Source organism: Rhinoderma darwinii, chromosome 11, assembly GCF_050947455.1.
Source record: "Rhinoderma darwinii isolate aRhiDar2 chromosome 11, aRhiDar2.hap1, whole genome shotgun sequence".
NCBI classification, from domain to species: Eukaryota; Metazoa; Chordata; class Amphibia; order Anura; family Rhinodermatidae; genus Rhinoderma; species Rhinoderma darwinii.
In genome coordinates this window covers 17,060,626-17,085,765 of record NC_134697.1, presented here as the reverse complement: position 1 = coordinate 17,085,765, position 25,140 = coordinate 17,060,626, and the positions used below count along the sequence as shown (strand labels likewise).

The following is a 25,140-nucleotide window of genomic DNA, read 5'->3' as shown; positions in this document are numbered from 1 at the left end:
GCATATAATGTATATAAGTGTCCTGCATATAATGTATATAAGTGCCCCGCATATAATGTATAGAAGTGTCCTGCATATAATGTATATAAGTGTCCTGCATATAATGTATATAAGTGTCCCGCATATAATGTATATAAGTGTCCCGCATATAATGTATATAAGTGTCCCGCATATAATGTATATAAGTGTCCCGCATATAATGTATATAAGTGTCCCGCATATAATGTATATAAGTGTCCCGCATATAATGTATATAAGTGTCCTGCATATAATGTATATAAGTGTCCCGCATATAATGTATAGAAGTGTCCCGCATATAATGTATATGTGTCCTGCATATAATATATATAAGTGTCCCGCATATAATGTATATAAGTGTCCCGCATATAATGTATATAAGTGTCCCGCATATAATGTATATAAGTGTCCTGCATATAATGTATATAAGTGTCCCGCATATAATGTATATAAGTGTCCCGCATATAATGTATATAAGTGTCCCGCATATAATGTATATAAGTGTCCCGCATATAATGTATATAAGTGTCCCGCATATAATGTATATAAGTGTCCCGCATATAATGTATATAAGTGTCCCGCATATAATGTATATAAGTGTCCCGCATATAATGTATATAAGTGTCCCGCATATAATGTATATAAGTGTCCCGCATATAATGTATATAAGTGTCCTGCATATAATGTATATAAGTGTCCCGCATATAATGTATAGAAGTGTCCCGCATATAATGTATATGTGTCCTGCATATAATGTATATGTGTCCCGCATATAATGTATATGTGTCCCGCATATAATGTATATAAGTGTCCTGCATATAATGTATATAAGTGTCCTGCATATAATGTATATAAGTGTCCCGCATGTAATGTATATAAGTGTCCCGCATATAATGTATATAAGTGCCCTGCATATAATGTATATAAGTGTCCTGCATATAATGTATATAAGTGTCCTGCATATAATGTATATAAGTGTCCTGCATATAATGTATATAAGTGTCCCGCATATAATGTTATAAGTGTCCCGCATATAATGTATAGAAGTGTCCCGCATATAATGTATATAAGTGTCCCGCATATAATGTATATAAGTGTCCCGCATATAATGTATATAAGTGTCCCGCATATAATGTATATAAGTGTCCCGCATATAATGTATATAAGTGTCCCGCATATAATGTATATAAGTGTCCTGCATATAATGTATATAAGTGTCCTGCATATAATGTATATAAGTGTCCCGCATATAATGTATATAAGTGTCCCGCATATAATGTATATAAGTGGCCTGCATATAATGTATATAAGTGTCCTGCATATAATGTATATAAGTGTCCCGCATATAATGTATATAAGTGTCCCGCATATAATGTATATAAGTGTCCCGCATATAATGTATATAAGTGTCCCGCATATAATGTATAGAAGTGTCCTGCATATAATGTATATAAGTGTCCTGCATATAATGTATATAAGTGTCCTGCATATAATGTATATAAGTGTCCCGCATATAATGTATAGAAGTGTCCCGCATATAATGTATAGAAGTGTCCCGCATATAATGTATAGAAGTGTCCCGCATATAATGCATAGAAGTGTCCCGCATATAATGTATATAAGTGTCCTGCATATAATGTATATAAGTGTCCCGCATATAATGTATATAAGTGTCCCGCATATAATGTATATAAGTGTCCCGCATATAATGTATATAAGTGTCCCGCATATAATGTATATAAGTGTCCCGCATATAATGTATATAAGTGTCCCGCATATAATGTATATAAGTGTCCTGCATATAATGTATATAAGTGTCCCGCATATAATGTATATAAGTGTCCCGCATATAATGTATATAAGTGTCCTGCATATAATGTATATAAGTGTCCTGCATATAATGTATATAAGTGTCCTGCATATAATGTATATAAGTGTCCCGCATATAATGTATATAAGTGTCCTGCACTTCTTTTGACGAGGCTGTATTTTTACGCGTCGTCGTTTGACAGCTGTCCAACGACGACGCGTAAATGACAGGTCGTCTGCACAGTACGTCGGCAAACCCATTCAAATGAATGGGCAGATGTTTGTCGACGTATTGTAGCCCTATTTTCAGACGTAAAACGAGGCATAAAACGCCTCGTTTACGTCTGAAAATAGGTAGTGTGAACCCAGCCTTAGCTATAATCCAGCTCATGTACCAAGGACCTTTTTAGGCAACTACAGGTAAAGCAGAGCGGAGTTTGCTATTTGGAACAACTTGTTGTGATATTGCTATGTGTTATCTATGGTTATACATGGACCGGAAAACTATACGAAAGTGTAAAATGCCAAATTTAGCTCTACCCTAAAGATAGATAGATGAACATATAGATGGGAAAGGATGAAAAATTCACTTATATGAAACCTATGTTGAAAGTGCAGCAAATAATGGAACCACAGAGAGTTAAATACATTTCATCGCTTAGCAAAACAATGACCGGAGACTTATAGGGAACATGCCTACAGGTGAAAGTCACTGGAGGAAATGTAAAGCCTTCCGTTGCAGAAGATTGCATCAATATTCATCGGCTGCACAGAAGGAGAAGCTTGTAGGACTGTCACATCTTACACATACAGAGTCCAAGCAGCAGGCGGAGGCTTGGCCACTGTAGACAGGCTGCTGGCTAATCCTTCAGGGCTCACTTAAAAGATTAGAGGTGGGTGGTGCTAAGATTCCCTGAACTGGGTAAGGATTTTGGAAACAGGCAAACAAGCGCAGACTTTTAATTCACTTCTTGTGCAGCCTACAAGCTCCAGCTGTCTCTTTCTCCCTCTACTTGCGACTGCAGAGAACCTGGCAAGAGGGAAAGTGACAGAGTAAAGGGAAAAAGACAAGAAGAAGTGAGTCCGAGTCTAAAAAACAAGTAGAAGAGGAACTTTTTCTCCACATTTTTCCACTTAATGCATTTTTGATAGAGGAAAGTTTAAGAGACGGTACAAAATCTTGGGGGCAATTCATGAATAAGTCTTGAAGGACCCTTGGCCACTTCTGGTGAAGTCATGCAGTTCCATTGGAATGTTGTGGCCCTTCTGAACTTTGGGTTTATCCTCTGGAGTTCTGCAGAAGAATATGATTATTACAGCTGGCAGTCTGACAACTTCCAGAATGGACGATTCTACACCAAGCAGAGCAAATGTGTGGACATTCCCCAAGACCTTCATCTGTGCCATAATGTTGGCTATAAGAAGATGAGGCTTCCTAATTTACTCGACCATGAGTCCATGCCTGAAGTAAAGCAACAAGCCAGTAGTTGGGTGCCCTTGTTGGCTAAGAGATGCCATAGAGATACCCAACTCTTTTTGTGCTCCCTCTTTGCACCAATTTGTTTGGAAAGACCCATTTACCCATGCCGGTCACTGTGTGAGGTGGTGCGTGATAGTTGTGCACCAGTCATGGAGTCGTATGGTTTTCCTTGGCCAGAGATGCTGAACTGTAATAAATTTCCTCTCGATAATGACCTCTGTATCACTGTGCAATATGGCACCAAGCAAGTCACTCAACCATCAGGTAATTCATTTATATCTTATAAATGTTATATTTGTAAGAACATCCCTGTACGAAAGTTTTTACATCGGCCCTTGTCTGTAGGGGTCTCAATCTTACTTCCCCCTCGAACATTCGACTAACAAACTTTATAGGAAGCCAATTAACCTAAGTATTTTGTGAGGGGAAATTGGAGTACCTGGTAGAAACCCATGCACACATGGGGAGAACATAAAAAAAATCCACATAAAAATATGAATTAGGGGTTAGCATCATATCCACCAATTTTTTTTACAGCAATAACAGCTCTACAGACTGCACTATTTTTGGCGTCAAAAATACCAGATGTGGCCGACGGAACCACTGACATTTTGACTTATATTTGAATCAATCCCAGTTAAACAAAGTTCAACTTCAGTGTATGAAACTGGACGTAAGCCCGACAAAATTGCCCCTTTCAAAAACATTTCTGAATTTGCAAAAACTGTAAAAATGCAACAAAAAAAGTTTCGAATCTTACAATCAGGTTTAGAATTTTAGGTGACTTGTCCCTAAATCGAGAGTGTTGACTATATCTATTGTGACACTAATCAAGTATATAGATATTACTAATATTACCTTGTTCATACCACTTATTTTGTGGCATGCATGACCTGATATTGATTTATATTGGAGCAGGAAACAGTCCGTGTGGTGAATATCTGATACATTGTCAATGACGGCTAATCACCAGTGTAAATCTGTTAAGTAAGTAAGACATCCTGGAAATAGACATAAATTATTGTCACCCCAAGAGATATTTCTGCTGACAGTTAAAATGACTGATTCCCCATTAAAAAAAATAAAAAATCAGCTCAGTGTATGTGTGTATGCTGATACTATGGAGGATGGGGATGATAAGCAGCGGCCGGGTACCACTGACAACACTTGAATTGACCAAGAAATGGGCAAGAAAAAATAAAACGGATTAAATAGTCCCCACCCAACATTAGGTGTCAGGTGAGGACTCGGAAGCTCCATAGACATAGAATGTCGTAAAGCCCAACAAAGTTTCTCTTGCCTATCGGAAACTTACATGTAGCACCAACAGATTATAGATATAAGTGGTCTCCAACCTGAGCCACAGGTTGGAGACCACTCATATTTGTGATCAGCTCTATAGCTCGAGAAATATTAGTATCTTTTTAAAAAATAATCTAAAACTGGCTATAAAAAAGCATTTTAGCCCAATCAAAATCTGCTCCAACAACATCAAGTCCTTAGCATCTCAAACACTTTTTTGGAGGAATTTTCCATATAAAGCAATGCAATATTGCATTTTGATACATTTAGAATCATTTTCTATAAACAACCTAATCCATACCTTTAATAAAAGTCGTTATTGGAAAATTATCAACATTTAAAAATTTTTTTTATAAAATGTTAAACTATTTTTGGCACAAAAAGAACAGCACTTGTAGTAGGGATCACATATGGTTAAAACTTTTTTCTTTTTTTTATTCTTTGAAAAATAAAAACCGTGCATTCCTGAGCTGGTATTATTTGCCGGATAGATAAGAACGCAGACAGCTCCCAGGAGACTCATGTGAGCGGAATATATTAAAGTTTTACAGAATGAGTCAGTTTGAATATGATCAGGACTTGTACTGACTTTCCCCCCCCCCCCCCTAAAAAGTTTGAAAGGACATAAGAAAAAATATCAATTCAACATTACATTTTCATTTAAACAAAATGTCATAAATATATATAATATAATAAAAAATCTTTTTGAAAAAAAATAGTTTGTATTTTATAAAAAAATATTATAGAAAAGAGAAGTAGATGGAAGAGGTATGAAAGATAGATCAGGTCCAATGCAATAGTATTTTTCAAACACTCCAAAAAGTTTGACCTGTAAAGATGGGTGAAGGGCTTTGAGGGTGATTTTTCTGCGAAAAAAAGCTAGCAGTCAGATATTGGCTTTTACCAAATGGAAAAGTATGATTTCTCTAGGTATAGAATTTTTTTTTCATTAAAAGCCCCAAAAAAAACATGTATGAGTTTTTACATGAGGCCATTTCACAAAACTGTGTCTTTAATGTAAAAAAAACACTCTCCTAATTTTAGTAAAAATGAAATTGTTGTACTTTTTTAGGGGTCTCAACCCCACCACTCTCGCTCTTGATGATTTATGTATGTGAATCATGCCCAGGGGTACATTCACACATTTTTGTCCTAATTTTTTTAACTTTTTTTTGTAAAAATGAAGTTTTCCAAAAAATGCAGCACAAAAACGGCAAAAAAACCGCAACAAAACATCACAACCTTCATTTATGAAATGTGCATTAGCAGTATCAATATTCAGTTACAGTATCTAAGTGATCTTCCCATAATAACCGGCTGGTAATAGGTTCAATTTGGAGGGTTAATTACCCACATTTTTAGTTGGTAATTAAAATAAAACAATAAATACCATAAAAAAGTATAAATAATTCGTTTATGTAAATATTTTTTTCTTTGTAAATGTTTATCTCTAATGTATAAGGGATTTATCAGAGGTTTCAATGCACAAGAGAACAACAATTAAGAAAAATTATTAAAAGGATTAATAATATCAAAATAAATAATTATATCATAGTATCAGTGTATTTATAATAATATCAGTACGTCTAGGGCTACATGACGAGCTTAGGTCACGGTAAAATCGTGGGTTACCACGACTGCTGCGTGACCTTAATGTTTCCATATGTGGGAAAAAGTCACACGAAAAGTGCAAGAATTCCTATACGATCGGAACTCTTGAGATCATCAAAAATCACCTGCAACTTTTTCTCCTACTTTTCCCCTACTGAGGTCACAACACCTGCAATTTTTACTGCGACCCTCATGTGGCTAAAGGTGGGAGACCTAGCCTTAGCTTGGGACTACACACAGACTTTTTGAAACTGAACAGATCCAATTTCAACTATGACGCAACTTTTTTTTTTTTTACCCAATTTTTTTATTACATTTCTTGCGAGAAAGTTGCATAAAAATCTTGTGAAAGTTACATGTACATCCTACAGAATGGATCCCTTTAGACTGCAACGGTGCCCTCCAAAATGTCTGTGTATAACCCCCTTATTAATAATGAGAGTTGTACTTCAAAGAGAATTGGTAATCTAATGTAGAGATTGGACTCCAGTTGATATCAAATCTAGGTTTCTATTATGTTACATAGGACTGCTGATACATTATACTAACTCAGAGAGTTTTCTCAACAAAAAACTTTGATTGCAAATTCACCTCTGCTACATCTATATATGATATATGATAATTACATCTCAGATGCTGGGGCAGACAATACCAATTTCACTCTATACGGTGATGACTTTGTTGACTACACAATGTACGGTGATTCTAGACATCAGATGTTTAACACAGATATAGCAGTGCTGAGTTTTACAGACGCAGCCAAGATAAATGTATCAGATATAGAGAGTTTTTTTCTGATTTCACCATCTATTTTCTATGGATTTACAGTGCATTAAATCGGAGTTATAGCTTACGTATGTCCTAGGGGGTGTCATATTAAAGGGTAACTATACTTTTAAAAAACTTTTGACGTTTCATAGTGACATGTCAGAAGTTTTGATCGGTGGGGGGTCCGAGCGCTAGAAACCCACTGATCGCTAAACGAAAGAGGCAGAGGTGCTCGGGTGAGCGCTGTGCCGCTTTATTTCTGATCGGCTTTCCTTGGAGCGGTATATGGACTCATAGACTCTCTATTGAGCCTGTACACAGCTTGCTCGGCTTTCCAAGAAAAGCTGATCGGAAACTAAGTGGCACAGCGCTCACCCAAGCCCTTCTGCTGCTTTGTTTTAGCGATCGGTGGCAGTCTTAGTGCTCGGACCACCACCGATTAAAACTACTGACATGTCAAAAGTTTTTTTAAAACTTTAGTCACCCCAAAAAGCTGTGTTCCATAGAAATCCATTGAATGCACACAGTAGCCCTGGAACTCATAGATGTGTAGAGCACATAGAAATGAGTCCAAATGTACTGCATGCACTAACAGGGTCCCACAGGTCAAAGTGCACAGTAGGGGTCATGTACTTTTATGACTTCTTCACTCAGCAACTGGTGCTTGAGAAAAGTTTTCAACAAGAATAGACGTGTGACTTATGTCCTTCTTGTCTACTCACCTTCTGGGCTGCCCCCTACCATGCGGATACAATACACAAAGCAGAAGAAAGTGATTACATACGGGAGATGTCATAGAAGACACAAAATCACACATTAATTGGGAAATATACAATTATAGTCAGATTTTAGGTGGAACACCACTGGTTTTGCGATTATGATCCTGTCTTAAAAGATTCCTCCAGTAATGTGGCTAAAAGATAGATAGATTAGATAGATAGATAGATAGATAGATAGATAGATAGATAGATAGATAGATAGATAGATAGATAGATAGATAGATAGATAGATAGATAGATAGATAGATAGATAGATAGATAGATATGAGATAGAGAGAGAGATAGAGAGAGAGATAGAGAGAGAGATAGAGAGAGAGATAGAGAGAGAGATAGAGAGAGAGATAGAGAGAGAGATAGAGAGATATAGATAGATTTTGAATCAGGACTGATTGCTTAGTTTCTTTTATTTTAGATGCATTGGACCAATACAAAATTGGTTGCAAAGGTGGACATACCCTTTAACAGGGAACAATGCTACGGATTGTGGTAGAAGCCGTCATGTAGTCGTTGTAGTGTGTGATCCTCACTTAAAGGGGTTCTCTGCTTTAAACAATTATTACTTGTTAGAAGGGTGTCTTGACAATAAACTGATCACAATGTGTCCCCCTGCTGGGACTCCCAGTGGTCATATGTAATTTGTGGAGAAACCTAGCAGTAAGTGTTCAATTTCCCTGTAGTGCCACCACAGGGGAAATTGGGTATTACACACTACCCATTTATATCAATGGGTCATCTGTGTAATGCAGGACAGGGCAAGTCCTCCAGAGCAAAAGACACTCTTTGTAAATATTCTCCACTCTGACCAAGAGATTAGGAACCTCCACAGAGACCCACCCCCCCCCCCTCTATAAACTCAGAATTCCCTAATAGGGTGTATGGAAATGGGTTTTCTAAACTGGACCAACAATTTAACTGTAAACCATTAATAAATATCAGCGACTTCTGAACAGAATGCAGTAGTGACCAAGTCAGCAAAGCGTGCATATTAGAATGACAGGTCCTCAACATCAGGAGTTCACATCAGAAATGTTTACCCCTAAGGGGTATTAGCATTATATTGCTGTGCGCCCAGAGAACATGTAATAACTTCCTCAGCCTCTCGGAGAATCCAGTCCTCCCTGTATTAGCAACAGATAAATATTTTCAAACATTCTGTAAAGGATCTGCCAGGCACTGCGGGGTTAACTCCCAGAACTAATCAGTCAGCACCTGAGAATACATCCCTGAGACTGACTCCTGCTTCCACCATTCAGGCTGGCAGGCTTAGGAGTGGGAGAGCCTATCGTAACCTGGCCAGACTCAGCTAGCTCCCGCCCTCGGTCTATTTAAGCCTGCACTTCCTGTCCCTCGGTGCTTGTTATTGCTTTTGTTTCCTTCCTTGTGGTTTCCTGGCCCAGCTACAGCTCCTGCTATTTTTGATCCTGCTCCATACCGACCCTGGCTTACCGACTACTCTTCTGCTTTTCGTTTTGTACCTCGCACACTCCTGGCTTGACTCGGCTCGTTCACCACTCTGGTTGCTCACGGTGTTGCCGTGGGCAACGGCCCCTTTTCCTTGCTTGTGTTCCTTGTATGTTTGTCGTGTTTGTCGTGCACTTACTGAGCGCAGGGACCGCCGCCCAGTTGTACCCCGTCGCCTAGGGCGGGTCGTTGCAAGTAGGCAGGGACAGAGTGGCGGGTAGATTAGGGCTCACTTGTCCGTCTCCCTACCCCCTGCCGTTACATAATAACAAGCCCATACCTAGTCTACCCCTGGTCCCTGACACCACTATGGATCCCTGTGAGACCCTGGCTCAGCAAATGCAGGGTCTCTCCCTACAGGTCCAGGCCCTGGCTCAGAGGGTCAACCAGCCTGACGCTACCATGGTAGTGCCCCTCACCTCACCTCTTGAACCCCACCTCAAGTTGCCCGACCGGTTCTCAGGGGACCGGAGGACTTTTCTCTCCTTTCGGCAGAGTTGTAGGCTTTACTTTCGTTTAAAGCCTCATTCCTCAGGTTCTGAGAGCCAGCGGGTGGGTATAATTATGTCCCGGCTCCAGGAAGGGCCCCAAGAGTGGGCCTTCTCCTTGGCTCCTGACGCCCCTGAACTTTCCTCCGTTGATTGTTTCTTTTCTGCTCTCGGCCTTATTTATGACGAGACTGACAGGACTGCCTTTGCCGAGAGTCAGCTGGTGACCTTACGTCAGGGTAAGAGACCTGTTGAGGAGTATTGCTCTGACTTTAGGAAGTGGTGCGTAGCTTCTCGGTGGAATGACCCTGCCTTAAGGTGCCAGTTTAGGTTGGGTCTGTCGAATGCCCTGAAAGACCTGCTAGTTAGCTATCCCTCTTCTGACTCCCTAGACCAGGTTATGGCTTTAGCGATACGACTTGACCGACGTCTCAGGGAACGACAACGTGAACGTTTATGTGTTTTCTCCTCCGACTCCCCCATGATGCCTCCCGAAGCTCCGTTGCTTCGTTCCTCCCCGAAAGATTCAGAGATACCTATGCAACTCGGGGCCTCCGTGTCCCCCCAACAACGTAGAGAATTCCGCAGGAAGAATGGTCTCTGCTTCTACTGTGGGGACGACAAGCATCAAGTGAACAACTGTCCTAAGCGTAAGGTTGCAGCCAGAGAACTTCCGCGTCTAAGAGATCATCGGGGAGGTCACTTGGGCGCACAGGTATTTCCAGTAAATATGAAACGTACTAAGATCTTGCTTCCCTTTCAGGTCTCTTTTGGTGGTAGGTCTGCTACCGGCAGTGCTTTCGTGGATTCAGGGTCCTCTACTAATATCATGTCTGTGGAATTTGCTATGTCCCTTGCTATGCCTCTTATTGATTTGCCTAAACCTGTCCCGGTAGTGGGTATCGACGCCACTCCTCTTGCTAATGGTTATTTTACACAGCATACCCCTGTTTTTGAACTCCTTGTTGGCTCCATGCATTTGGAGCAATGCTCTGTACTGTTGATGCAGGGATTATCGTACGATTTGGTGCTAGGTCTTCCCTGGTTGCAGTTGCATAATCCTACGTTTGACTGGAATACTGGGGAGCTAACCAAATGGGGTAATGAATGTTGTACGTCATGTTTTTCTGTTAATTCTATTTCTCCCCCTAAGGAGGCGAATACGCTACCGGAGTTTGTTCAGGACTTCGCTGATGTTTTCTCTAGGGAGGCCTCCGAAGTGTTACCTCCTCATAGAGAATACGATTGCGCTATCGAATTGGTACCAGGAGCTAAGCTCCCTAAGGGTAGGATATTTAATCTTTCTTGTCCCGAACGTGAAGCTATGAGAGTGTATATCCAGGAATCCCTGGCCAAGGGTTACATTCGTCCCTCTTCTTCTCCGGTAGGTGCTGGCTTCTTCTTCGTGGGGAAGAAGGATGGTGGTCTTAGGCCATGCATTGACTACCGTAGCCTGAATAAGGTCACGGTAAGGAACCAGTATCCCCTTCCTTTGATTCCTGATCTCTTTAATCAGGTTCAGGGGGCCCAATGGTTTTCTAAATTGGATCTACGGGGGGCGTATAATCTTATTCGCATCAAAGAGGGGGATGAGTGGAAGACTGCGTTTAACACGCCCGAAGGCCATTTCGAATACCTCGTCATGCCCTTTGGGTTGTGTAATGCCCCTGCGGTCTTCCAGAATTTCATAAATGAGATTTTGAGAAATTACCTGGGGATTTTTCTGGTAGTGTACCTTGATGACATACTGGTGTTTTCCAAGGACTGGTCCTCCCACGTGGAGCATGTCAGGAAGGTGCTCCAGGTCCTTCGGGAAAATAAACTGTTTGCCAAAACCGAAAAATGTGTGTTTGGGGTACAGGAGATTCCATTTTTGGGTCAAATCCTCACTCCTCATGAATTCCGCATGGACCCAGCCAAGGTTCAGGCTGTGGCGGAATGGGTCCAACCTGCCTCCCTGAAGGCGTTACAGTGTTTTTTGGGGTTTGCTAATTATTACAGGAGATTTATTGCTAACTTCTCGGTCATCGCTAAGCCCCTTACGGACCTCACTCGCAAAGGTGCTGATCTCCTCCACTGGCCTCCTGAGGCTGTCCAGGCTTTTGAGGTCCTTAAGAAGTGCTTTGTCTCGGCCCCGATGCTGGTTCAGCCTAACCAAATGGAGCCATTTATCGTGGAAGTTGACGCATCTGAGGTGGGAGTGGGGGATGTCTTGTCCCAGGGTACCAGGTCCCTCACCCATCTCCGCCCCTGTGCCTACTTCTCCAGGAAGTTTTCGCCAACTGAAAGTAACTATGATATTGGCAACCGCGAACTCTTAGCCATTAAATGGGCATTTGAAGAGTGGCGCCACTTCCTGTAGGGGGCTAGGCACCAGGTAACGGTCCTTACCGACCACAAGAATCTGGTGTTCCTAGAATCTGCCCGGAGGCTAAACCCGAGACAAGCTCGATGGGCGTTATTTTTTACCAGATTCAATTTTTTGGTTACCTATAGGGCTGGGTCTAAAAATATTAAGGCTGATGCACTGTCGCGTAGCTTCATGGCCAGCCCTCCTTCGGAGGAAGATCCTGCTTGTATTTTGCCTCCAGGTATAATCATTTCTTCTATTGATTCTGATTTAGTCTCTGAAATTGCGGCTGATCAAGGTTCAGCTCCCGGGAACCTTCCTGAGAACAAGCTGTTTGTTCCCCTGCAATTCCGGCTAAGGGTACTTAGGGAAAATCATGACTCCGCACTATCTGGCCATCCAGGCATCCTGGGTACCAAACACCTCATTACCAGAAATTATTGGTGGCCTGGGTTGCCTAAAGACGTTAAGGCCTACGTCGCCGCTTGTGAGGTTTGTGCTAGGTCCAAGACTCCCAGGTCCCGACCAGCGGGCTTACTGCGTTCGTTGCCCATTCCCCAGAGACCTTGGACACATATCTCCATGGATTTTATCACCGATTTGCCTCCATCCCAAGGCAAGTCGGTGGTGTGGGTGGTAGTAGACCGCTTCAGTAAGATGTGCCACTTTGTGCCCCTCAAGAAACTACCCAACGCCAAAACGTTGGCTACCTTGTTTGTCAAACACATCCTGCGTCTCCATGGGGTCCCTGTCAATATTGTTTCGGACAGAGGGGTACAATTTGTTTCATTGTTTTGGAGAGCCTTCTGTATGAAGTTGGGGATTGATCTGTCCTTCTCCTCTGCCTTCCATCCTGAAACCAATGGCCAAACGGAGAGGACTAATCAGTCTCTAGAACAATACTTAAGGTGTTTTGTCTCTGACTGTCAATTTGATTGGGTCTCTTTCATTCCCCTCGCCGAATTTTCCCTTAATAACCGGGTCAGTAACTCGTCTGGGGTCTCTCCTTTTTTTTGTAATTTTGGGTTTAATCCACGGTTCTCCTCCGTTTCACCTGGTAGTTCCAACAATCCTGAGGTAGAGGTCGTTCATCGGGAACTGTGCACAGTCTGGGCCCAGGTTCAGAAAAACCTAGAGGTGTCCCAGAGCGTACAAAAAACTCAGGCTGATAAAAAACGTTCTGCTAACCCCCTGTTTATGGTCGGGGATCTGGTGTGGTTGTCGTCTAGGAACTTGCGTCTCAGGGTTCCGTCCAAGAAGTTTGCTCCCCGGTTTATTGGGCCGTATAAGGTCATTGAGGTCCTCAATCCTGTCTCCTTCCGGCTGGAGTTACCCCCGTCTTTTCGGATACACGACGTGTTTCATGCCTCCCTCCTCAAACGCTGCTCCCCGTCCTTGGCTCCCTCGAGGAGACCTCCTGTTCCCATCTTCACCCCGGAGGGGGTGGAATTCGAGGTGGCCAGGATTGTGGACAGCAAGATGGTCCAAGGCTCCCTCCAGTACCTGGTCCATTGGAGAGGATACGGGCCCGAGGAGAGGACTTGGGTACCCGCCCGGGATGTTCACGCTGGGGTATTGGTCAGGAGGTTCCACCTGCGTTTCCCCAGTAAGCCAGGTCCACTTAGAAAGGGTCCGGTGGCCCCTCATAAAAGGGGGGGTACTGTAAAGGATCTGCCAGGCACTGCGGGGTTAACTCCCAGAACTAATCAGTCAGCACCTGAGAATACATCCCTGAGACTGACTCCTGCTTCCACCATTCAGGCTGGCAGGCTTAGGAGTGGGAGAGCCTATCGTAACCTGGCCAGACTCAGCTAGCTCCCGCCCTCGGTCTATTTAAGCCTGCACTTCCTGTCCCTCGGTGCTTGTTATTGCTTTTGTTTCCTTCCTTGTGGTTTCCTGGCCCAGCTACAGCTCCTGCTATTTTTGATCCTGCTCCATACCGACCCTGGCTTACCGACTACTCTTCTGCTTTTCGTTTTGTACCTCGCACACTCCTGGCTTGACTCGGCTCGTTCACCACTCTGGTTGCTCACGGTGTTGCCGTGGGCAACGGCCCCTTTTCCTTGCTTGTGTTCCTTGTATGTTTGTCGTGTTTGTCGTGCACTTACTGAGCGCAGGGACCGCCGCCCAGTTGTACCCCGTCGCCTAGGGCGGGTCGTTGCAAGTAGGCAGGGACAGAGTGGCGGGTAGATTAGGGCTCACTTGTCCGTCTCCCTACCCCCTGCCGTTACACATTCCCCACGGAAACAGTTCCACCTCCCTATCTGTACTCATCTTCCTAAACATCCGACCTCTGGGAGCTGTGTTGAGATGTAAAGGATGCGGCCACAGGTCCCTGGTGTCAGGAGGAATCTGACAAGCCTTGGATATTTACACGTTTATTGCAAATGTGCCTGAATCATGCATTTTTTTAACATCCAGTGAGACCTTTGCTGGAAGCACGAGATAGAGGCAGATAAAGTACAATAACAAATATATCATGACATGTTTTACATTTCATCCACCCCAGCAGAACAGATCATTCCCTACAGATCTCTCTATGAAAATAGAAGTCGTGTTTAATATCTCAATTCAAAAAATCTTAGAGCCTATTATAATACAGTATGTTATTTATATAGCACCAACATCATCTGCGGAACTGTACACAACGTATTTATCTACATTGATGCCGGTCCATAGTCAGGCTCACAATTTAATTTCCCCATCCTGGTCATGCATGCACTATGCCAATCCTATAAGCAGGGCGGGACTCACTCACCAGAGTACCAGAGGATCCCCCAATGGCCCCAGGCACTCCCATAGTAATGGGCCTCATATATTCTGTAGAAGATCACCCCATTAGGGTGTGGTCTTGAAGCCAATCAATTGCCACTAGGGTCTATAGGGCCTTTTAGACGAGCCAAGAAATTGTAACGATCGAGCGATTAGCGATTTGTTAGTGAGTCGTTCCGTAGCGAACGATCGTTATTTAATTGCAATTATTATTGTTGAAATAGTCGTTATTGCGATCGGTGTTTAGGTCGCTTGCATTTGGTGGGATGTACAACAGTTATGGGACACACATCTCTGAAAAATCCAACGCCTACTGCTTTGTCGTTGAAAGACAAACGATACCTGTTTAAACTTGCACATTTAGAGACGACGAACAATAATATTTCTCTCCTTCAAAACGATGCGATCGTCTATATACGAATCATTAATCGTTCGATCGCTTGCAGTGTTTACACCTAGGCTGATTGATCACTTTTTGCTCAATCGAACGATTATTCGAACGGGAATCAACTCGTCTAAAAGGTCCTTATTTCTTATGGCTTGGTCCACTAATAAACTATAACATTTAATTGATTTATTATTTTCCTTTCTGTTGTAATTAAGAGTAGACGTTCACCGGTTCTGCATAGATGAAGGATCAGAAACATTTCCTCTGGTTGACCTAAGTCCGACCCTACTCATAATAAATCCATTAAACCTTTAAGTCACCCTGACGTAAATGTACATCATGGATTGTCTTTCCTAAAGGCTCAGTGATATGGATTTACATCAGGTAGATCACACCAACACAGAAGCTGTACCCATGCGATCAATATCGGGAGCCCAGCGGTGATTGACTGTACGGCTCCCGTTGTAACGGCCGAAATCAGAGAAACCTCTCATCCCAGCCATTTAATTAGAGGGGCATTCCCATCTTACACATTTATGGCATATCCTTAAGACCCACACTTATTCCAATAACAGGGGTCCCCCAACCCCATCCCTGCCTCATCCAGGCTGAGATTTGATGAAGAAGTGGTCAGGATTACAGAAACATCTGATCTCGCTGTGCTAGACTGTTTCCATAACTTCCAAAGAAGTGAATAGGAGTTACAGAAATGCTGTTTGCGTAACTTGGGACCTGCAACATTGTATTCCCAGAGCAGAGATCCGCATCTATCAGACATTGAAGCGATGCTTTTCCTTTATTTCATATACAGCTCCATACTGAACAAAGCCGACACATTCATAGCAGCGGAGCACAATATTACAGCTTCCTCCCACTCAAGCGAATGGGAGAAAGCTATAATACTGTGCTCTGCCGCTACGAGCGTGACAGCGTTTGACAGTATGGGGCTGTGTATACAATGAAGGGGAAGTAGTGCTCGCCGGAAAGCAGCGGTCCCTTCAAACAGCTGATTGGCGGAGATGCCGAGAATCGGACCCCACCAATCAGATATTGATAGCCTATCCTGAGGATAGTCCATCAATTTTCTTTTACCAGACAACCTTTTTAACAAGAGGAGCCCTCTCCCATTACTAACACATCAATCAGCATAGATACTAGTGTTTTAAAGGAGTTGTCTCATAAAGAGTACCGCTTATCATAGGTCCTATAAGGGAAGATGGATGTCCTAGAGGAGGTCCCCCACTCGGGACCCCTCCTTATTAACCAGAGCATAGAGCCGCCAATAGAGAGCAGAACCAGCACGTCCATATAGTCCATGGTTAGCCTTTAAAATGGCTAGCATGTAATCTTCTTCATGTATGGCCAGACGTGGCTTCCCCAGGTCACAACAGTTACTTAGTTACATTGTTGATAAGGTTGAAAAAAAACAAAAAACAGAGGTCCATCAAGTCCAATCTTTAATTCTTTTGTTTTAATCGAAAGTAAAGCAAAAAAGACAATGAAGTGGATGCCAATTATCCTATATCAAGAAAAAAAAAACTTCCAAATATGTCAATCTCCAGAAATCTAGTAGCCATAATATTATATTTTTCAAGAGAAGGCATTTAGGCACTTGTACTTCTTCAATGAATTTAACAATCACAACATCCTGTGGCAGAGAGTTCCATAGTCTCACTGCTCTTACAGTAAAGAATCCCCATCTATGATTATGGTGAAACCTTCTTTCCTCTAGACGTAGAGGATGCCCCCTTGTCATTGTTACTGGCCTAGGTGTAAAAAGATAATTAGAAAGATCTCTGTACTGTCCAAAACTAGGTCTGACTAGGGTTTTGTACCGAGGCAAAACTATGTTCTCATAACGAGCATCTATGCCTCTTTTAATGCATTCCAAGATTTTATTTGCCTTGGCAGCAGCTACCTGGCACTAGTTGCTAAAGTTAAGTTAACTGTCCACCAATATCCCCATCTTTTCCAGGGGTAGTTTTACTTAGTGTTTTACTATTTAATACAGAATTGTAAAATTAGTTTCCTCGCTCCAAGTGCATAATCTTACATTTATACACTAAAACTTAATTTGCCATTTCTCTGCCAACTTCTCCCAATCCCTCTGTAGTATTACATTATCCTCCTCTGCGCTGATTACTTTACAGAGCTTTGTATTATCTTCAAATATTTAATTTTTACTCTGTAAATCCTCTACAAGGTCATTAATAAACATATTAAAACGAAATCAAATCTGTGGTGATGTAAAAAGTGGTGGTCTTCATGGGGTTCAAGGGTTAAATAGTGGGAATTGTTGGTTTCTCTCATCCGTTGCCAAAGTATTGCGCCTATCACTCACTTCTGCCTTCCAACAAGTGATTGCGTGTACCAAACTGCTGTGCCACCACAATCACCAGGACATAGTTGTACGTCCAGGTGCGCCAATAGGGTAAAATCATGCACACTGTAAGATAAAATGTACCCGCTGCGATATACAAGACTGAATGTAGCCCTACAGCCACGTAATTGTTTGCTGTGAGTCACTCTGCTTCCCAATCCTTCACTAATTAACACAATTAGACTTCCATTAAACAATGTGAAGCTACAAGAAGCTGAAATCACATAAGTTAACGGGGAGATCAATCCCCAATCTCATCAACAGTTAGTTATTCTCCATGGACTAATTGTCATCAGCAACATCTTGGAGGCTTTCATTCCACATGTGATGAACAGCCCCCGCTGCGTTTCGGTGACTCATAGGAAGTTAATTGGTGATACAATAATAGAAGACGTCCACCAAATTCCGGCTCAAAATACAAACAGAAACAATGGCCCTTTCACAACGGAAACAATACAAGACGCAAAAACCTAAATGTAAACCACTGTCTACTTATCAGTTTGACGGGTCTTCTAGTCATTAACATTGAGGGAATTGTTCACGTCTAATTACTTATTCTTTGCAGTTAATAATAGGTTTGTTATTTGTAGTAACACAATAGCTACTGATGTATTTATTTGTTTTTCAGTTTCTTATAGGAAATCTCCACTTTTGGAATATACATTTTGAACATTCACATAAAATGTTGAGTATTTTTTTTCTTTTATTTCTCTTGTACTTCTTTCAGTTGAATTATATTTTCTTCTTTATCCGCATCCGAAGCTGAATTCAGAATTCTGCTGTGAAGTATAGTCCAATGAGAGATGAACTGACTTGATTCTTTAGCTTCTGGGATGTTAAAGCGGTTGTGTGTTCTATTAGGGCATTCTGTGAGAACCCTCATCTGTTAGCCGGAGCACAGAAGGGCTATAAAGAGCAACTCTAACCCTGGAGGACCCAACACGTCAGTGCAGTACATGGACAGCTAATTCATTTTAATGGGAACTGTGTGATCCTTCATTTCTCCTGTAGGTGGTACTGCAGGGAAATTGAACACTTGTTGCCAGGTTCCTATAAGGCTAATCACTGGGGCTCTTAGCAAAGGAAACCCTACAACTAGCTCATAATCGAGACCCTTTTTACAAAAATAAATTTTCCAAAGTGGACAACCCTTTTACCAGGAATCAATATAGCTTGGAACTAGGGGGGAGGGGGGTTTGGCAAATAGGGAATCACATAAAATGTAATGACATTTTGAGTGAGGGCAAAGGTAGTGGCAGAAGATCCATCTCTTCTGCATTTATTCTTCAGCCTATCAGGACCATCAGTTGGTGGTATGCCAGTATGGAATTTTAGCGTGGCGTGAGCCATATGCATCAACATGCCAATTGAGGAATATGTCAAAGCTACTGTGCTACCCAGGTCATACTTGGCATCGCTTAATGCCATATATAAATCACACAGTCTGTGACCAGCAGAACTCGTCTCCCTCTTTTCTATACCTACCGGAAAAAGTGTTCGAAAAAGAATCAGGGGGCTTCATAAATATGGCGGTCAGTCTGAGCATTATTCTTTTTAATGCAATTATGCCCCAAAATATAATGATATGTAAAGGCCCGGACTCTCCTATTTCTAGTCTTCAAATGCACCCAACAGGTTTCAGGATTTCTTCGGCAGTTCTAGTGCATCAGGAATTGCCACCGATGAAGTCAATGATGTTCCACTGAAGCCATTGACTTCCCTGGAGACTACACGGGCTGGTAATGGTGCAGCAGAGAACATTTACACTAAAACCTCAGCAAAAAATGCATAAACATTCATGCAGTTTTGCCACGGTGTGGTAATAGTGCCACGACATTACCACCTTGTGTGAGCGTAGTCTATGGTTCTGACTTTCCCATATAAGTCAATGGAAAATATTGTCCAACAATAGCCCCATATTTTCCCCATATAGCAGTACACGATTGGGGGTGATTCGCCTACTTTTTTTTCGGTGAGGAGCAACTTCAGAAAAAGATTCGGTTTTCTTCCCTAGTCCTGTATCTAATTACATTGGCCAAGGGAGGCAATTACTCCTCCTGGCACTTAGCACCCTGGGCACATACCCTTCCAGCACCCGCCATCTAACCCCTGGGTCTAATTGTACACAGTGAGACACAAATCCTAAACATTTCAGATGTGCCTTAACATATTTAGTTAGAATATTCTACAGCACCTAATTACTGGTCCAGCTATGAAAGCAGCTTTAGTAGGAATGAGTAATATCAACATTTTTGCGGGTGAATTAATGGTCTTGTGAAAGTCCTTACTGTAAATTATTTTCACAACTCTGCAGGTTCCTTAGATAAGTGAGCAGACATTAAACAGACATTTATCAGGCGTTTCCGTGTGTGTGGCCACAACTTTCGACAAGTTTAAAAGTGCTCCAGTGACTCCTGAGATGACGCGACAAAGCTGGTATGAGTCACAAATTTAAGCCATGCCATGGGCATGCATTGTAAGGCTGGGTTCACACGACCTATTTTCAGGCGTAAACTAGGCATTTTACGCCTCGAATTTCGCCTGAAAAGACGGCTCAAATACGTCGGCAAACATCTGCCCATTCATTTCAATGGGTTTGTCGACGTACTGTGCCGACGACCTGTAATTTTACGCGTCGCTGTCAAAAGACGGCACGTAAAATAACAGCGTCGTCAAAGAAGTGCAGGACACTTCTTGGGACGTAATTTGAGCCGTTTTTCATTGACTTCAATGAAGAACAGCCCTAAATTACGGCCGCAATTGACGCCTCGCAAAACGCGAGTACGAGCAATTACGTCTGAAATGCAGGAGCTGTTTTCACCTGAAAACAGCTCCGTAATTTCAGCCGTAATTGTCGATATCGTGTGCACATACCCTAACTGTGCCAGTTTCGCTGTATTATTGAGACTAGGACGGGTACAGAAATTTGTCTTTCTTTGTAGTTTAGCGGAAACTCTTTGGTATATATACAGAATACAGTAGACATACAAGCCAACAGTCCTTTTATTAGGGGGACTGTGTGATCCACACTCAAAAGAGGTGGAGCTTAAGTAAATTTGCAAAAAGAGGCGTTTCTGTACAGTTTTGGAGGAGTTTGTAGGTGGAGCGGGATAGAGCTTAAAATCTCCTGCAATTTTGGATTTAAAGTAAATCCTGTATCTAGGTACTACCCTGCTAGGACCTTCCCTTTAAATGACATCATCATAGAAGTACTTTCCTTGCATTTCTTGGTATGGGGACATTTCTACATAGTGTGAGCTTTGCTTGTCCCTCTTGCTGCACATTTCTTCGTGCAGCAAGTAGAAAAGGGGGCGATAATGAGAGGGCATGGCGACCTGGCACCGTCTTGCTCCTTCCTGTTTGCATCATGGTATGTCTTATGAATTACTACCAGGAACCAGTCTTCAGAATGCATAGACAGTGTGGTCACAAATTCAGAAATGTAATAACTGTGGAGCAGAAAGTTTTTAAAACATGCAGAATCCTTTTTATTTCTCCATTCTTTGAACAATGTTTTAAATTCAGAGAAAAGATGCATTTTCTGCATCACCTGCATTGCCCAAAAAGATTTGCTGCCATTGTGGTTGAATAAGATTAGAAAAAAAAGGGTCTACTTTTTTTTCCCAGAAATTGTGCAACTTTTGTCCATGGGTTATGTCTGGTATTGCAGCTCAGCTCAATTCATTTCAATGCTGCAGTACCAGACACAGCCACTGGACTAGAGTGGCGCTGTTTCTGATAGCAAACAAAAAGTAGCCTTTTTTTTCTGATCTCATACAACTCTTAGATTGGAAAAGATGTGCTCAGTGGGCACCCTATCCCACAGGGAGGTGATGAGACGCTACCTGACACACTGATAACTCTGCTGGAGCTTCAGCACTCAGCAAACACCATGTTCCATTATTCAGCTTAGACTCCCCTGGGTAGGAAACACTTTGCAGCTATGTTCTCTCTTATCAGCACATTCAGATTAGAGTTGTTCCTACGTAGATGTTGCCGCCTGGGGAGATCTATGCCTGAAGAATGACTGAGGAGCTCTTTGGTGTCACACAAAACTGAAAAGAACGGCAAATATGCTTACAAAATTATTTTTGTGATGTTGCTGTAAATGGCGGCATCTGTGACATTTTAAATGGATTTTGTCTGCCTGTATATAAAAAAGTCTTGCAACTTTCTATATATACTTTCCGTTTCAATTCATTGCCAGTTTCAGGATCTCTGCTTGCTGCCTGTGAATGTAAACATTTGCAGTCAGAGGCTGAAAACCATTCCTGATGTCCAACTAAGGGCACATTCAGACCATACAGAACCCATATATTTTGTGCCAAGAAAAGGAATTAAGTGCATGTATGAGATTAGAATAAAAGTTTGATTTTTGGGGGGGAAACAGCGCCTCTCTTCATCATGGGTTGTGTATGGCATTGCAACTTAGCCTTTGGTATTGCAATGGGACTGATCTGCCATATGGACAAGATTTGCGCTGTTTGTGGAGGTTGGGGAGCAAAACCTTTTTTTTTATAATGATATGGTATCCCTTTAAATGTCAGAACAAAGCAAGGAAACTTACTAGAAGTACTAAGAACAGAGCTTCTATGGGGAATATATTTGATGGAACAAGCTGTGCATTGAAAATGTGCAATGTGCTCAGGAAAACATCTGTTCAAAATATCAGATGTGTGGATATCCCCATAGAATAACATTGACTTTGCACACTGCATCTACTCCATACAGACAGAATACGTAGCTAACACAGTCCAGTGTGATTGAAGCCTTACACTGGTGCACGGAAAACTTCCATACAATTAACGAGCTGTACGTCTCTGACAGAAGGACAAGATCAGGACAGGTTTTTAATATCTGGATGTGAACAAGCAATCTTTTCATTCACTGACAGCAAGCACTGCAGAAAATATTGTCGAACAAAAAATACAATTACAGCTATGTCCCATTAACTTAGACAAATGGGCTGAACATATATCAGTATTCCATAGTCACTTCAGTCCACAGGGGTAGGATGGAGAGGGAATTAAGGGGGTCATCTGCTATTGTCAGGGGCAGTGGCAGATTAAGTAGACCATATGCCCTGGGCTGTTCCACAAACTTGGGCCCCCCTTACCCACCGCCGCTCTGCCGTGTCTATAGTGAACACCCCCATTCTGTGCGAGCATGGACAAACGGGTGTTAAGATTCCTCTTGTCAAAGGGCTGTGTCCCTACATACTGACAGTCTCCAACCATCGCTGACAGTATCACACTGTGTAGGACACATCCTCCTGACAATGGGAATGGTAACACACATTTGTCTATTAGTCCTGGATACACAAGGACTTTATGTGGAATACAAGGATTTCCTACAACAGACATGTCAGGACAGGGACAAGGATCCAGTGACTCACAAGTGACGTCTTCTCTGATGGGAGTCGTTCTCTTTTCTTCTCCATTTTTCCACTATCTCTAAATCAGACATTACATGCAACAAACTTTCCGATCCAATCGGGTCACTACACCTACAAGCTTTGAAAAACGGTGTCGTCATACTACCACTACTAAAGGGCTTATATCCGCTATTTACACAATACTGCTGTCTCCGGATAATTCCCCTCCACCTGGGCATAGATATATGTTAAAGTGGGAGACCCTGTTGAATAAATCCATCCCTTCCTCGTTGTGGCAGATCATCTGGTCGCAAGCAGCTAAAACTTCCCTCTGTACTACATATAAAGAAAATCAATATAAAATTCCTATGTTTTGGTACCATACCCCTGCCTTCTTGCATGGCTTCAATCCGGGTATTCCATTGGATTGTTGGCGATGCAGAGACCAGAGGGGAGACCTGTTCCATATTTTTTGGAGCTGCTCCCTGGTGCAACAGTTTTGGCTGGAGGTTAGGAATTTGGTGGTGACGGTGTTACAGCAGGATATTCCTCTAGACCAGGGGTCTCAAGCACGCGGCCCCTGGGGCTGTCATCTGCGGCCCGCGGGACACAGAGCCGCTAGTATCGGCTCTGCTCCGAGACTCTGGAATTCCCTGACATCGCTGTCCACATATGAACAGCGATGTCTGGGGCTTCCCCAGAGCTGGAGTCCCGAGCAGAGCGCTGGTGTCGGCTCTGCTCCGGGACTCTGTGGAATTCCCTGACATCGCTGTCCACATATGAACAGCGATGTCTGGGGCTTCCCTAGAGCTGGAGTCCCGGGCAGAGCGCTAGTACAGGCTCTGCTCCGGGACTCTGTGGAATTCCCTGACATCGCTGCCCATATATGGACAGTGTGTCAGGGTCTTGCCCAGAGCGGAGCAGAGCGTTGGTGTCGGCTCTGCTCCTGGACTCTGTGGAATTCCCTGACATCGCTGTCCACATATGAACAGCGATGTCTGGGGCTTCCCCAGAGCCGGAGTCCCGAACAGAGCGCTGGTGTCGGCTCTGCTCCGGGACTCTGTGGAATTCCCTGACATCGCTGTCCACATATGAACAGCGATGTCTGGGGCTTCCCTAGAGCCGGAGTCCCGGGCAGAGTGCTAGTTCAGGCTCTGCTCCGGGACTCTGTGGAATTCCCTGACATCGCTGCCCATATGTGGACAGTGTGTCAGGGTCTTCCCCATAGCGGAGTCCCGGGCAGAGCGCTAGTATAGGCTCTGCTCCGGGACTCTGTGGAATTCCCTGACATCGCTGCCCATATATGGACAGTGTGTCAGGGTCTTCCCCAGAGCGGAGTCCCGGGCAGAGCGCTATTATCGGCTCTGCTCCGGGACTCTGGGGAAGCCTCTGACATCGCTGTCCATACATCGACAATTATGTCAGGGGCTTCCCCAGAGCAGGAGTCCCAGTGATGTCAGGAGCACAGCTGGAGTCCCAGGAAGAGCCTACTAGCGCTCTGCCTGGGACTCCAGCTCTGGGGTTGCCCCTGACATCTCTGTCCATATATGGACAGTGATGTCAGGAGCAGAGCTGGAATCCCAGGCAGAGTGCCAGAAGCGGCTCTGCTCCGGGACTCCAGCTCTGGGCAAGCCCCTGACCATCACTGGGGCAGCCTCTACAGAGGGCACTGGGGCAGCCTCTACAGAGGGCACTGTGGCATTATCTACAAGTGGGTGTGTGGCAGTATCTGAAGAGGACACTGGCATCATCTAGGGGTGTGTTGATTTATCTACAGAGGGCACTGTGGCCTTCTCTACAGAGGGCACTGTGGCCTTCTCTACAGAGGGCACTGTGGCCTTCTCTACAGAGGGCACTGTGGCCTTCTCTACAGAGGGCACTGTGGCCTTCTCTACAGAGGGCACTGTGGCCTTCTCTACAGAGGGCACTGTGGCCTTCTTTACAGAGGGCACTGTGGCCTTCTCTACAGAGGGCACTGTGGCCTTCTCTACAGAGGGCACTGTGGCCTTATCTAGGGGTGTGTTGCATTATCCACAGAGGGCACTGCGGCAGCATCCACAGAGGGCACTGCGGCACTATCTAAAAAGGGGCTGCCCAATCTTGACATGTGTGCTAACTGAGCCGCCGGACTGCATTTAGCGGCACAAACTGGAAAGCTGG

The 25,140-nt window shown here is 43.2% G+C and overlaps 1 protein-coding gene across 1 annotated transcript in view; it reads left to right on the top strand.

Moving 5' to 3' along the window:
* The first annotated feature begins 2,773 nt into the window (after positions 1–2,773).
* The window catches only part of SFRP5 (secreted frizzled related protein 5), a 71,849-nt gene continuing 49,482 nt past the window's right edge, over positions 2,774–25,140 (top strand). The window contains exon 1 of the mRNA XM_075843063.1: positions 2,774–3,571. Coding sequence (XP_075699178.1) covers positions 3,064–3,571 — 508 coding nt within the window. The 5' untranslated portion in view covers positions 2,774–3,063. The remainder of the gene's footprint in view (positions 3,572–25,140) is intronic.